General features: G+C 31.0%; 1 protein-coding gene across 3 annotated transcripts; it reads right to left on the bottom strand.

The window, feature by feature from the left end:
- Positions 1-486: 486 nt before the first annotated feature.
- LOC130449661 (putative inorganic phosphate cotransporter) lies at positions 487-14,892 on the bottom strand. Of its 3 annotated transcripts, none has more exons than XM_056787611.1 (8): positions 13,059-13,173; positions 9,364-9,500; positions 6,879-7,197; positions 6,329-6,555; positions 5,474-5,623; positions 4,149-4,281; positions 2,430-2,686; positions 487-917 (listed from the first exon to the last, which is right to left on the bottom strand). In XM_056787611.1, the coding sequence occupies exons 1-8, from the start codon at positions 13,105-13,107 to the stop codon at positions 720-722; spliced, it is 1,470 nt and encodes a 489-aa protein (XP_056643589.1). In that variant the 5' UTR covers positions 13,108-13,173; the 3' UTR covers positions 487-719. The 3 variants fall into 3 exon arrangements, with proteins under 3 accessions (XP_056643589.1, XP_056643590.1, XP_056643591.1); XM_056787612.1 differs by lacking the exon at positions 13,059-13,173 and adding an exon at positions 14,392-14,892 and having other exon boundaries at positions 494-917; XM_056787613.1 differs by lacking the exon at positions 13,059-13,173 and adding an exon at positions 13,491-13,645 and having other exon boundaries at positions 494-917.
- Between the last annotated feature and the right edge of the window lie 129 nt (positions 14,893-15,021).

The following is a 15,021-nucleotide window of genomic DNA, read 5'->3' on the forward strand; positions in this document are numbered from 1 at the left end:
CGTTATTTCGGTTATTATTTTGATGAATATTTCTTCTATTTCTATGGCGATTTCACTTGTAGTTTCTCTATGGTCTATTATTACAGATTATGAAGTTAATGCAAACTTTCTTCCATATAACGCCATATGATGAAAAAGGATGGATTACGGGTTGCCTACATTTGCGTTCCAGTAACATTTTACTACCTCGCTCGGTTCAAGCAACAGCTCTGCTTTCGAGGGTCACATCGATCACGTTCATAGTAAATCAACATCTCGAACGGGTTCGTGATAAGCATACGCATTAAAAATCGATTACCGATTGATTCCGAATCGATTCAATATCGATTCGAGAAACCAACTCGTGTATCTACTGGGTAAGGGTATAGTATTGTAAGGTTGCCGAATGGAATAGGAACAATCAATCGAGTTGCCGTAAATTCTGACGTCATTACTTACCTTACTGGTTCGACTATAAGAGGGCGTTGCAGTAAAAGGGTTGAAAAATTGTTGATAATGGTGAAATTAAATCATTTTTCAGTACTCCTTTTATTAAAAACAACAAAAATATAAAAAGACAAGTTTATCGATGGTTTAACTCAACTTCAACATGTATAAACAGTTCTAAACTAAATATTTTTTCAAATTATTCAACTTTTTTTCTATTTTTCAATTCATTTAGATAAAAAACTTTTTCTATATATAAATATATCAATAATAATAGAATCACTATGAAAATTTCACGTTTTTGTCTTTTCCATTTGTATTTCTTCAATTTTTGAGGATTTTTCTTCTTTGGTATTTTCTAGATCGCTATCATTCACAATATTATTCCAAGGTTGAACCTCACCAGAAGCAAATACGTTGTAAACACAACCGCAAATTATGTAAGTTCCGCTCGCCACCCAAAAAACGAACGACCACAACTGCTTTTGAGTCTAGAACAAATTAAATTACTCATCCTACAACTAAACCAGTTCAACTTCAACCATCAATTGTGGAGGATACCCATCTAGAATGATGGAGATACATTCAAGGATATATGGAGGCACATTCAAGGATATATGGAGACACACATTCAAGGATATATGGAGACACACATTCAAGGATATATGGAGACACATTCGAGGATATATGGAGACACATTCAAGGATATATGGAGACACACATTCAAGGATATATGGAGACACTTACAAGGATATATGGAGACACATTCGAGGATATATAGAGACACATTCGAGGATATATGGAGACACATTCAAGGGTATATGGAGACAACATTCAAGGATATATGGAGACACACATTCAAGAATATATGGAGACACATTCGAGGATATATGGAGACACATTCAAGGATATATGGAGACACACATTCAAGAATATATGGAGACACATTCGAGGATATATGGAGACACATTCAAGGATATATGGAGACACTTACAAAGATATATGGAGACACTTACAAGGATATATGGAGACACACACTCAAGGATATATGGAGACACATTCGAGGATATATGGAGACACATTCAAGGATATATGGAGACAACATTCAAGGATATATGGAGACACACATTCAAGGATATATGGAGACACATTCGAGGATATATGGAGACACATTCAAGGATATATGGAGACACTTACAAGGATATATGGAGGCACTTACAAGGATATATGGAGACACGCACTCAAGGATATATAGAGACACATTCGAGGATATATGGAGACACATTCAAGGATATATGGAGACAACATTCAAGGATATATGGAGACACACATTCAAGAATATATGGAGACACATTCGAGGATATATGGAGACACATATTCAAGGATATATGGAGATACATACAAGGATATATGAAGACACATATTCAAGGATATATAGAGACACACATTCGAGGATATATGGAGACATACATTCGAGGATATATGGAGACACACATTCAAGGATATATGGAGATACATTCGAGGATATATGAAGACACATTCAAGGATATATGGAGACAACATTCAAGGATATATGAAGACATACATTCGAGGATATATGGAGACACACATTCAATGATATATGGAGATACATTCGAGGATATATGGAGACAACATTCAAGGATATATGGAGACAACATTCAAGGATATATGGAGACAACATTCAAGGATATATGGAGACAACATTCAAGGATATATGGAGACACACATTCAAGAATATATGGAGACACATTCGAGGATATATAAAGATACATATTCAAGGATATATGGAGATACATACAAGGATATATGGAGGTACATTCAAGGATATATGGAGACAACATTCAAGGATATATGAAGACACACATTCAAGAATATATGGAGACACATTCGAGGATATATGGAGACACATATTCAAGGATATATGGAGACACATATTCAAGGATATATGGAGGTACATTCAAGGATATATGGAGACAACTCACTTCTTTATAACCAGTAATAGACACAGCGGCATCTACCGCCAAAGGAGATATCAGCGAGAATATATTCGAAACTGTATTTGTTATAGACATCAATGTTCCAGCGTGAATAGGAGATATATCGATATGGTTTACATTGTAACCAGAGTATATACCGGAATTAAATCCCACTGCTAACGTTAATAATAATACGGATACGGTTGCATTCGTATTCCCAACAAACGTTAGTGCAATGAGAGCAGCAGCTGGTATGAATAATCCTAAAAAACCAAGAATCTTCTAAACCAAAAATCAAAAAGTTTCAGTACGAAAGCCTGACAAATCTGATAACTTATAAAAGTTTGGACAAGCAAATTAGATAATAGGCAAATAATATGATTTTTCTCAAAATATTAATAATTAAGGGACCACGAAGACTATTTGAATTTGTAATTTACATTTATATGTACTTCTTCATCATTATGTTATTAAGTGTTTTATCTTGGGCACGACCGTACCCTCGCCAAGTTGAGCAAAAAAACAGCAGGGCCTTACCATTCTTCTCTCGAAGCAGTTCATGCCATTTTCGATCCTCTATAATTTCGAATTAAACTACAAACTTGTATTTCTAGTAACCAAGCAAACCTAAAATGTTTGGTACAAATTTGACAATGTTTTAGTATGGTTTCCTTCAACTGCGCCCATTTCTAAGCTTTAATCCAACCATTTCTTTGGACTTCGGACCTTGACTACGGTCCTTGAAGCACCTTGGCCTCCCGGACAACTGTCCTCCATTCTTCTCGATGTTGTACTTTTCTCCGCCAGTTTCGGACGCTTAGTTCTTTTAGGTCCTGGTAGTCTGTAGCCTTTCGGCTTTTGCCGATATTCAATTTTGACTCCTCGATCCTCCGGCATCGGTTCGACTAGACCAAGCCATCTTAGACTCGCACTCTTTATCACTGGCTGGATTCTAAATACAGCGCCATTCTTCTTGGTCATGAATTGGGCCGCAGATACGCCCAAGTACTTTCCTCGAGCAAAAGTTGGGTCTCTAGCAGTCATTGCCCAGGTTTCAGAAGCAACTGGCTTCAGTACTGTACGATAGATCCTCTCATTTGTGCGTCTGCTGAGTAGGCGGGATTGTTACTCCAAAATCCTGCTCAATAAGCTGTAGAATATGCAGAACCGTCAGTTTTAATCACTTAAAAACGAGTTGTCCATGGTCTGAAAGTGATTTGCTCTATTATGTGTACTTTTGCTGGAAATCCCATATCAATAACAATCCAAGATGTCGAGGTTATCTTCTAGTTATATTTTATCAAATATGACTTTTCGCGAAAACACGAATAGCTGCTTTCCATTTACATCAAAACTCAGATTGAAAGTGAGGTTAAGGACATCACGTTGCCAGATCTTGTTAACAAAATAAGCAAATAAATTTTTGCAAACGATCATGGATGTGACGTCATTATCTGAGTATAATCGAGTGCCTCAGCGCACTTGAATGTAAATGGGAAGCAGCTAATATCAAGAAAATCAAATTCTTACGTTTTTTGAGGTTAGGATTTATGTCAATCCTCCGATTTCGGCGGTTTAACTTGACAGAAGTTTATATCGACTTGAACTAGTTTTAACTAACATAAACCAAAGTTGAACATACGGCGCGAGTGGTCCTCAGAAACTTATATTTGGAGGTTAATGTTATACGATATGAAGATTTTTATATACCACTATACTACTTACCGATACTGTTGAATATTTTTCTACTTTGTCCCAAAGTTACGTATTTTTTGATAATTAGATAATCGGCTATTGGACTAATTAAAAGACTTAGAATCCAATTGACTAAATAAGGCAACGATGACAGTGTACTATTCTGAAAGTAACGTCAAAATACACCATCTTCAATGACTCAAACATGCGTGCCACCATTTTGAACAAGACCATGACCATCTGCGTGTCTTGTCTGGATTCAGTTAAAATCGAACTCCAAAAGCAACATAATCTTTTTTATCCTTTAAAAAGCTTTTGAAGATTTGTGGGTATTGATGTTTTAACAGAAACATCAGGAAAATCAAGTCTAAATAATCAAAACCGTAAAGGCCATTTCAATACTACGTCATGTTAATGTCAAAATAAATGGACGTTGACGTTGCAAGGATTTTTGGAGGTTATGTTTTGAAATGGTCATTCAAACAAAGACATGCATTTGGTGAATATCAGATTCAAAATGGTAGCCACAGAACATACTCTAAAAAGAAATTCAGTGGAAACTGGAAACCACATGGGGTATTATCGATGCCAGTGTCCTCAATGTTAAAAACGTCAATTTATATCTGTCTTTAAAAAATTATCAAATAAACTAACATTTAGAAGCTTAAATAAGCAATATTGATACCAGAGATAAAGCACTTTGGTAGTAAAATGACTAAAATATATCAATTTAGCAGAGTTGAAATAAAACTTTCCCGAAAATGATTCTCACACAAACGATAATTCGATGTTGAGCATTGATTTTACAAAATTTCGAATATTTCAAATACATTTGACAACATAACCTATCTTTGTATACGTTAAGATTGGTTATGTCTAAGAATCAAAACAACGGGAATGTGTGAGTAAATCTAATATTTCACTTGCTATTAGAAAATGCACAGATTCGATGAAACAAATGATATTTGCTTTGATTTTAGGTCTCTTTTGTATTAGATTTCATAATAGGTAAAAAATTGTCGTTACAATGAAGATCGAAACGTCAATTATTTACCTGTTATAAAATCTAATGCAAAAGAGACTTAAAATCATTACAAAGACAAATAAATTTCTCTTAAATATTAGTATATGAAAAAATTTTCAAAATATCACAACTTTAGCGATTGAATCATATTCTGAAGGTCGTGAAACAATATATTCGATAAGTGAAAACATTTATTCATACGACAAAGTAACAGTAGCCATTTCTAAATTGACTTCCTACCCCTCCGATTCATTTCGTGTGTTATTGGGTATGACGTCATTATGTAGGTGAATTCTATGAATAATTATATACAATTTTGAAAAAATCTTACCGATTTGAGATCGAAATCAAGAATGAGATGCAAATAAGATGGAGTCTCGGTAAGCAGCGTCCAAAACCCAAAGTTTTGACCGCAATGAGACACCAGAATTGCCCAAAATGGCGGCGATAATAATATTGCTTTCCATGGAGTAGGTATAACCTGTAACAAATTTCATATTTATATATATAACTCGCCCATCAAATCAAAAGTCCCTGTATATATATATATATATATATATAAGAAATTTTATCTCTTTATGCTAACATCTAGAAAATAATTATAACGTGGCAACGATGTAAAACATCTCATATTATTATGAAAAATATCAACGTCTACAATCTTAATAATATTTTCATATAGAAACATATATCAAATAGTGCTGATTTCCCTAATTATCAATTCGATCTATTTTAATATTTGGTCGATATTTTATCGAAAGTCCTAGAAGCATATTATTAGATCACCTCTAACTTTGGAACGACATGAAACGTATTTATAAATGTCTCAAAACTAGATAATTATTATAAACAAATATTATTTTTATTAAATGTTTGTTGATTTATAAAAAGATTACCATTATTATTACATTTTCAACATAAATTCGCTTATTCCAATTTCATTCGATACACAATTAAGTCATTGTAATTGTTAATTTGGAACGGATTCCGATGCAAGTAGAAACTCCCATCTCCCATCTCGCAATTTCTGGTAAATATATTTTTACAGTTTTTTAGCGTCTCGACAGAATTATAGGTTCGTAACTCGAAGTGGAGATGGCGTTGTTGCATCGTGTAGTTAATTTGGATTAACATTATTTTTCAAAAATTCGCTATATTGTTTAATTTTTTTACAATATTTACTTACTTTCTCAGAATCGTCACTGTTGGTAGTAGTATTTTCTTCAATATATCTAACTTCTTCTTCCGTTATTTTACTATGTTTAGAAGGACTGTCTGATCCGAATGCAAACCATAAAAATGTCCATGCCATACCCAAAATTCCGTAAAGGTAAAATACCGCTGGCCAACCAAAACTTGAATTTGATATTAAACCTGCTATCGGCATTGATATTACGTTTCCTAAATTACCACCTAAAATACCAACGATATACCTCATTTATTAATTAATGCACGAAATTGTAGTTTCCTGTATATCAACATTACTTAATTTAATGTAACTAGATGTCGCCATTATAAAATAGTTAACCATAGACAAAAAATAAAGTATTGATTATAGTATTATTTCTTGAAAATATAGATCTAGATGACCATTATATAAATTTATTATTTATAATAATATTAATAAATTTTATTACATAATATAATTATAAGAAATTATCACAAACAGTTTAGAGAAATTTCCACTAGATGGCGACATCGGCTTGTTACTACTCTGACATTACAGTTCTCTTTACCTGCGTAAACGAAACTTCCAAATTTCGCTCGATCCTGCAAAGCCGTCCAAGAACTTAATAATGAATGTGTACAAGGAAAAAGAAATCCTTGGGATAATCCTGTAACTATCCTACACAATATCACCCCTCCGTAACCCATTTGCCCTCCAATAAGAGGTATCAAAGCACAAAATAGAGATCCTATAAAAATCGCTACTCCGAGAAACCATTTGGGCCCGTAATATTTAATTATCTGACCGGCAAATAATTGGAAACAAATGTATCCCCAGAAGAATGAAGATAGTATTATATTTTTGTGCTCTACCCATTCTGGATATGTCTGGAAAACATAACTACATACAAAACGGTCGTACATAAAATTTATTTTAATTATAATAATTTGCGGAAACTATTCTTTGCTAACGTAAGATGCCACTTCAAATTGGTACTATTTAGATATAAAAGTCTTAGGGTTCCAGCTAGTACTTTTTCAAAAGTACGTTTATGTTGCTTCGGTTTCTAATACCTATATGTGTTTGTGTGTTGATGATGATAATATATTTAACGAGACGTCGATTCATAAAGTGTAATTTTAATTATGACCAAATATTACGTCACTTTTGAGAACATATAAATGTCATATTGCAAAAAATGAGCTTTTCGGTAATAAATCTAATATTAATTTTGGATTTTGTAGCTTATACACTCGGTATATCGATATTTTTAACAGTTTTGCTAAATATGTCGATGTTAACCATGTAAATAAAATATAAACAAGTAAAAAGTTAATTTTCTTTTTTAATTACAAATTTGTAAAAGACCGACCTTTGGAATATTAGTCATAACGATTATTTCTACTGAGTTGTCAGACATTTTGACTTGATTCATATGAATATTTTTCTGACGTATTAGTCGTCGGCTATTTGATGGTGAACTGGTTCATCAGGTTACAGGAAAACCATAGAAAACCTGCAACAACTTCCCGATCTCGCACGCTTTATCTTTAATATTAATTTTATGAGCAATAATCGACGACGATTTACTGAGCCTATTGGTTAGACAATTCACAATACTACTGCGTATACAAGAATAATAGTAGCATATATAGTGGGATTACATCTAATATTATGACTACACTGAATTTCTTAATCAGACAAGAAATATTTTTATAATCATATTTTTATTCCATTGTTTATATTTATATGAATATATAATTTCGTAATATAATTTGCTTCTTATTTAAGACGTATATTTCATTATCATTGTAAAAATTAACATATGAGTTAATTTTACTTAATTACGTATAATTAAATGAGTCTACTATTATTGAAAATTGTATCAACGGTTAAACATTCCAACAATCTTGAATAATAATGTTCAATTTACAAAACAACAAAATGAAACGTACGAAATTTTACAATTGGAAAAATTTAATATCAATAAATAGACGAATGTGAAATACGCCTTAGATGTATAGGGGGGGGGTTTAAGGCTTGTTTCCACGTGCAAAAATTGCAGCATGTATTACAGTGTCTTGTTTTTTAATATATGGCCCAATATATGCTAATGATGTATTACGAGGGTTGGTACTTAAGTTTTGAGATAGACAAATAAAAACAAATGCTTTGTACCCGAACAACTTTTGTTGGTTTTCGCTCGATTTGAAAGACATGACAACTCGTTCTAAGTACGCTCAATCGTATGACAATGTCAAACTTTATGTTGACAATGTCAGTTTTGACATATTCACGTCAATGTTGCCATATCTCAAAGCAAAATATTCTGTGTTATACACGTAGTTATTTGTCTTGTTTTGCTTATAACTTTGAAACTATTGAGATTACAGAAATCTTCTACAGAGATAATTTTTAGTGAATGCAAATATCTTTAGAATGAGATGTTAAAAGTTAAAATCGGATTACTAGCTTCGGAGATAATTTGCAAAAACCGAAAAATTTGACGTTTTACTTGAAAATTCATAATCGCGTCTTATTTTGACAAAAATTGGAATTACGTTTCTCTAACCATAGAATAGTATTTTGGCCTAAAGAGTAATAGAGCTTATAAAAAGATAACGTCAAAACGAGATTCTACATATTTAAACCTCTCGTAAATTGTATTTAATTCTATGAAGAGTACTATCTGTTAGGTATATTGAGGTTATGCGCACCTTGCACCGTCAGATTATTATTTATTAATATTTATGGGTAAATTTATTTCAAAGGATGCGTTAAAAATGCAGGACGATAATTTATTGTATGCAAAAACCCCAAAGAAATCCTTGACTGATTGTAATGATTCCAGAATAATCGATTCTGTTACAACTTGAATCGATTTTTCGAAAGCTGGAACATCCCCACTGATTGACGTTAATTGTAATGGATGTTTTACCGGTTTCTTTTCGTCGTGGATAATAGGAGGAACAGACAGAACATATAACTGTACGATATAAAGAAAATATGCTTTCTTGAAATTTCCTAATACCAGAATGAGTGTTTATACTTACTGGGATACCTTTATGTGGAGGAACTTCAGCTGTCATTGGGAAAATTGCAATACTTAGTATTGATCTGATCCCGTACGCTACATTGACGATAAAAAATAACATTAAATACTGAATGTGTCGAATTCCAAACCATTTTTCTGTAATAAGAATGATAATAATTAATCGTAAATTGAAATACCAACTGCAACTTTTAGTGTATATACAGAGTGATAACTTTCGACATAATTCAAGGAAAAAATGTTAAATTTCTTAAAGTAATGACGTCACCAATATTTTTTTAAATAGGAAGCTAGGATTATTTTTATATTATTTGATGAAACTACTTTTTGTGCTTTAAAAAAAATACAAAAATCAGAAAAGTTCATAAGTGAGGGAGTGGGCTTTAAGAAAATTCGTTGTTGGTAAAGTATATGGTTAAAAGTTGTGAGTGTGAATTGTGCAATTTCGTTGTCTTCATTCGCCCATTGTCTAAAGAACGCCATTTTTCTATTTATGTAAGGAAATTTATGAATTAAATCTCACCATGCCACGCCACTGCTTATCGCAAGCTGTTTGACAGGAATATTTCGAGGAAATTGTGTACATACGCCTTCCGACAGCTTCGGCTAATAGAAATGCATTCATGTTTACGATTCGATTGGTAAGCAGTAGAGATGATAAGTCCACGTGGACTAACGGTTTGTTAGATGCTTACCGAATTTTATGCTGGGAGTAAACATTATTTTTCGTTTCTTAATTTATGAAATATTGATTGCTCCTCGCATAACTGTCTTCAGGAATTGATATTGGGACAACTAGAATATCAAGTCGATTGATTTATTCAGTTCCTACTTAAGGGACATTCTGTCTCAAGTTATTACGTAATTATATAATCTAACGACATCTTATAGTGACAAAATAAATATTAAAAATCTTCTATGTTTAAATAAAATATATTGACTTGACCATCGCGTAAAAACGCACTGCCATCCAAACTTGATGTAATATACGTTACATATACAGGGTGTCCCACAACGAGTAAAAACTATCTGTTTATGGCGAAATACTTATAGTAAAATGATGAAAATTTCTATGTTTGAGTTTTCGGCTACCATCTTTTTAATTAGAATACTTTCAAAGATGGCCGACTTCCGGTTCTACCGGAAGTCGAATGAAACTTTGTTATTTTGAATAGAAAACCTTGTATATTAATACATTTTTGAAATCTACGTGAAATCTTAGTATACTTTTGTTTAAAAACTTTTTTCGAAAAATGCATACTTTTTGAGTTATTAATTTTTTTGTAAAAAATTTGACAGTCGCAGACCCTTATAAATTATTTTTTTACGATGATACCCTTAAATATATGAAAATGGTTTCTACTCGGTTGCTTTTATCAATGTCAGACGGATATGAATCTATGTTGAAAAATTCTTTATTTCATACAGGGTGTGTATAAAAAGTGCTCAAAGTTTAACTTCGTAAATATCAAATTTCTTTATTTCTTTAAATATAACTACCCGGTTTTTTCTATTTTAATGCATTCAGAGGTAAATTAAGGAAAATTCTTGTCTACTTTCCTATACCTAAACCTTACCGTTATCCAGATATTAAATGTTTTCTGTAAATTTTTAGAAATGCAGAAGGTGTGGTCTAAATTTTATTTATTCGTTATTAGGAACGAGCCATTTTAACGATTAACGATTTAAATGTCAACAATTGACAAATGACGGTTAAATAAGTGTCATTTATGACAAAGCCTACTAAAAGTATACATGGAAAATTAAAACTTGTTAAAAAATTCAATAATAATTTAAAACATCAAATATCTCGGAAACGACTAAAAGCTGGAATAGGATTAGTAAATACAATTTGATTTGATTTTTTTCACAGACCTTGATAAGATAAAGAAAAATACATTTTTATTTCTTAGCGCTTGTATCAACGAGTCAAAATAAAATTTAGACCACACCTGCAAAAATTTACAGAAAACATTTAATATCTGGATAACGGTGAGGTTTAGGTATAGGGAAAATACACATGAATTTGTCTTATTTCTTACCCCTGAATGCATTTAAATAGAAAAAACCGGGTAGTTCTATTTAAAAAATTAAAGAAATTTGATATTTATGAATTTAAACTTTGAACAATTTTTATACACACCATGTATGAAATAAAGAATTTTTCAACATAGATTCATATCCGTCTGACCTTGTTAAAAGCAACTGAGTAGAAACCATTTTCATATATTTAAGGGTATTTTCGTAAAAAAATAAATTATAAGGGTCTGCGACTGTCAAATTTTTTACAAAAAAATTAATAACTCAAAAAGTATGTATTTTTCGAAAAAAGTTTTCAAACAAAAGTATACTAAAATTTCACGTAGATTTTAAATATGTATTAACATACAGGGTGATCTATTTAAAATAACAAAGTTGTAGTCGACTTCCGGTAGAACCGGAAGTCGGCCATCTTTGAAAATATATCAGTTAAAAAGATCGTATTCAAAAACCTTAAAGCGTTGAAATTTTCGTGATTTTACTATAAGTATCTTGCCATATACACATAGTTTCAAAAAAACTGAATCAATTAATAAAATTAACTATACGGCAATCCTAAAATAGGTAATAATTTGTATTAAAAATCAATATTAACATTAAACCAATGCTTAGCATGCTCTGAATTAAATATTATTAGAATGAAAGTGGTTTATAGTGTAGAAGGCACTTTCCAGTAAATATGCCTTCAAAATATTGCGGGAAAAGATGTTATAGATTCGATTTCAATTGGCAAATGATTGTGCATTTTTTACATGGTAAAGTATTGAGCGCTTAACCAATAAATACTTTTTAATATTAAAGAAGCGCGCTTACGAATTAAGCAAACGGATTCAAAGATGAATAAGAAAGAAAGATTGAATATTTTTCAAAAATCTAACAGCTCTCTTTTGTAGATTGAAAATTTGCTCGAATAGAATCGCACCAGAAGGGAAGGACATATCATGCGACTCAGTTACAGAGGTGGATAAGTTTAGTTCCTTAAAAACTGTCTTATCACACAAACAGTTGTTTGAAAACCGTTTCTTTTTTATTGTCTGGCGAATCCTTCCTTTCGTTTTTAAAAACTAAATGTAGCTACGTTTCCAGAACAATAACAAATATTAGAATACTAATAAAACAATTTGAGGAAAGTTTTCAGAATGTCACGTGCAAAACGGGAGCAAAATTTTCCAGGATTTCAAAAATTTGAATGGAAAAAGTTGTGGGTTCAAATTTCTTACACAAGTAGCTAATATTTCAGAGACTAAATACAACTAACGACGCATATTTAGGTTTAGTTTAATACCTATATAAAAAAAAAATAAAATTAATCAATATATCGATGTATGAGAATTTTTTTTCTAACATTTTTATTTTTGTGCATACTTTAACTAAATTATTTGCGTATCTATGCGCATATTTTGAGTTTTCCATTTGCATATTTGGGTTTTTTTGTTATGATGTTAATTGTAAGACTGTTATTGGAAAAATACAAGTTTAAATCATGTAGTTTCTACGATATATTATAATTTAATTATTCCCGAGACGCAATGGCCACAAATTCTTATTTTAAGCACATATCGAATTATAATAATTGTTGTGATTTGATTTTAGATTACCTATTATCTACTGTGTGTTATTTTAAATGTATTACAAGGTGAAATATGTAATAAATACCTTTTACGTTTCGGTTCACAATGAACGTTCTGCTCATGTGAATTTTCATAGTTGCTGAGAACAAACGATAACTCTTACCAGGTAACTAGAATGGTATGTTATTATGAATGCGTGAAAATTACATCGAACATATGAAATATTTTCACATTGGCGTACAAGGAATATCCACTTTTAGGAATTAACATTCGATTATTATAATATAATTATTCACAATTGTGCATTTGTATCAAGTCATCCTTCATAAAACTAAATTTTCTGACCGATCTTCATGTTTTTCTCCTCGGAATTCCAATATATTTCAAATAACTATTGTCTTATCAAAACCAGTGACGAGTTGCATAATAATACATTGAGGGTATTACTTAATGACCACCCTGTAAGTTTGCGTGATAAAGTTTCGGAAAAATATCAAAAAAAAATGTTATGACTTACTTGTTTTCATTATCATATTGATTAAACTCCACTTAACACTGTTATATATGAAACAAATTCACTGAAATATTATTTTCTGCATTGGGACACCTGTGAAGGCTGGAATACGTATCACAGCGTGGTATTTTCGATGAAGTTTTTTGTTTCATTTGGTGAAATGTTTCAATGTCGAATTTTTAATTAAATAAAGTTTAATGAAGCGTAATTTTACGATTTAATTATAATTTTAATCAGCAGGACAAGTTTTCGGTAGTACATATAAACGTCATTTTTTAGAAAAAATGTTATTCATTGGATTCTTAATAACTATTTATTGATCAAAAATTGGATTTCAATTTACCCCGTATATTTTTCGATAAAACATATTCCGATGTAAATATATTTCGAATGATTATACAATATATAGGAAAAGGTTTCGCATTTTGAGGTTATATTTGCCCTAAGTATTTTCATCCAAATTGTTCTTTCCTTTTTTGTGATTTTTTATAAACTTTGTGTTTTTTTAATAATTGAGGTTATAAAAATTAGTATTATTTATTGATGAACGTTCTCATTTTATTATTTCTATAAATGTGAAAAAGAAAAACATATTTTTCGATTATACACTTTTCGATGTGAATATATTTCGAATGATTGCTACTACTACGAATGATAATCATTCAATGTCACTCGATCTATGTTTTTAATTACTAATAATTCGAATGGAATCGATTGAGCACGATTGCACAATATATAGGAAAAGGTTTCGCATTTTGAGGTTATATTTGCCCGAATTATTATCATCTGTTCCAAATTGATTTCAACAATTATTTTTGCTCTTAAAATCAAAGTTCATGCATTACAAATAAACGTTCAAAGGTTTTCCCTGTATATTATAATGAATAATCATGTTAATACTCACTTGGTTTTTCTCTACTTTTAACCACTTTTAAACTGTGCATTCTCAAGTTAATAAATTTTCTCAATACACTTATCTGGTATCACTTTCTTAAATCATGCAAATAAGAACAAAATTGGCAAATGAAACGTGTTTTTTTAGTTGAATACGGATTGATAATAATTAATTTGTGAATAAGAAATTTATTACATTCGAATTTATGTGTGTTGATAACCTTTTTCGGGGGTCAGGACAATTGCCAAATTATTTTTATGTTAGAACGTTCTTGAGTACCTAATATAGCCTTATTTATTTAACAAATACTTATATAGTAGCTCTTTATAAATGAGGATAGCAAATTAATGAAAAATAACTAGTTAGGTAGCTTTTTTATAACATGTTTTAGGATATATTTTGATATTAATAACACAAAATACTCTCAAATTTGAATGTTTATAATAGCCCGAAATTTAATTTTATTTTAGGGTAATACGTAATGCTAACTCAAAAAGCAAAACAATATTCACGCTTTTGCTCAGATTTACGTATTTCTGATTCATATTGTCGCAGAAACAATAAATTTTGTACTTACTTCAGTGAAATGTACAAGTATTTTTAATAGTAATATAACTCTTCAATTACTTTTAATAATAA

The sequence above is a fragment of the Diorhabda sublineata genome, chromosome 10, assembly GCF_026230105.1.
Source record: "Diorhabda sublineata isolate icDioSubl1.1 chromosome 10, icDioSubl1.1, whole genome shotgun sequence".
NCBI lineage: Eukaryota > Metazoa > Arthropoda > Insecta > Coleoptera > Chrysomelidae > Diorhabda > Diorhabda sublineata.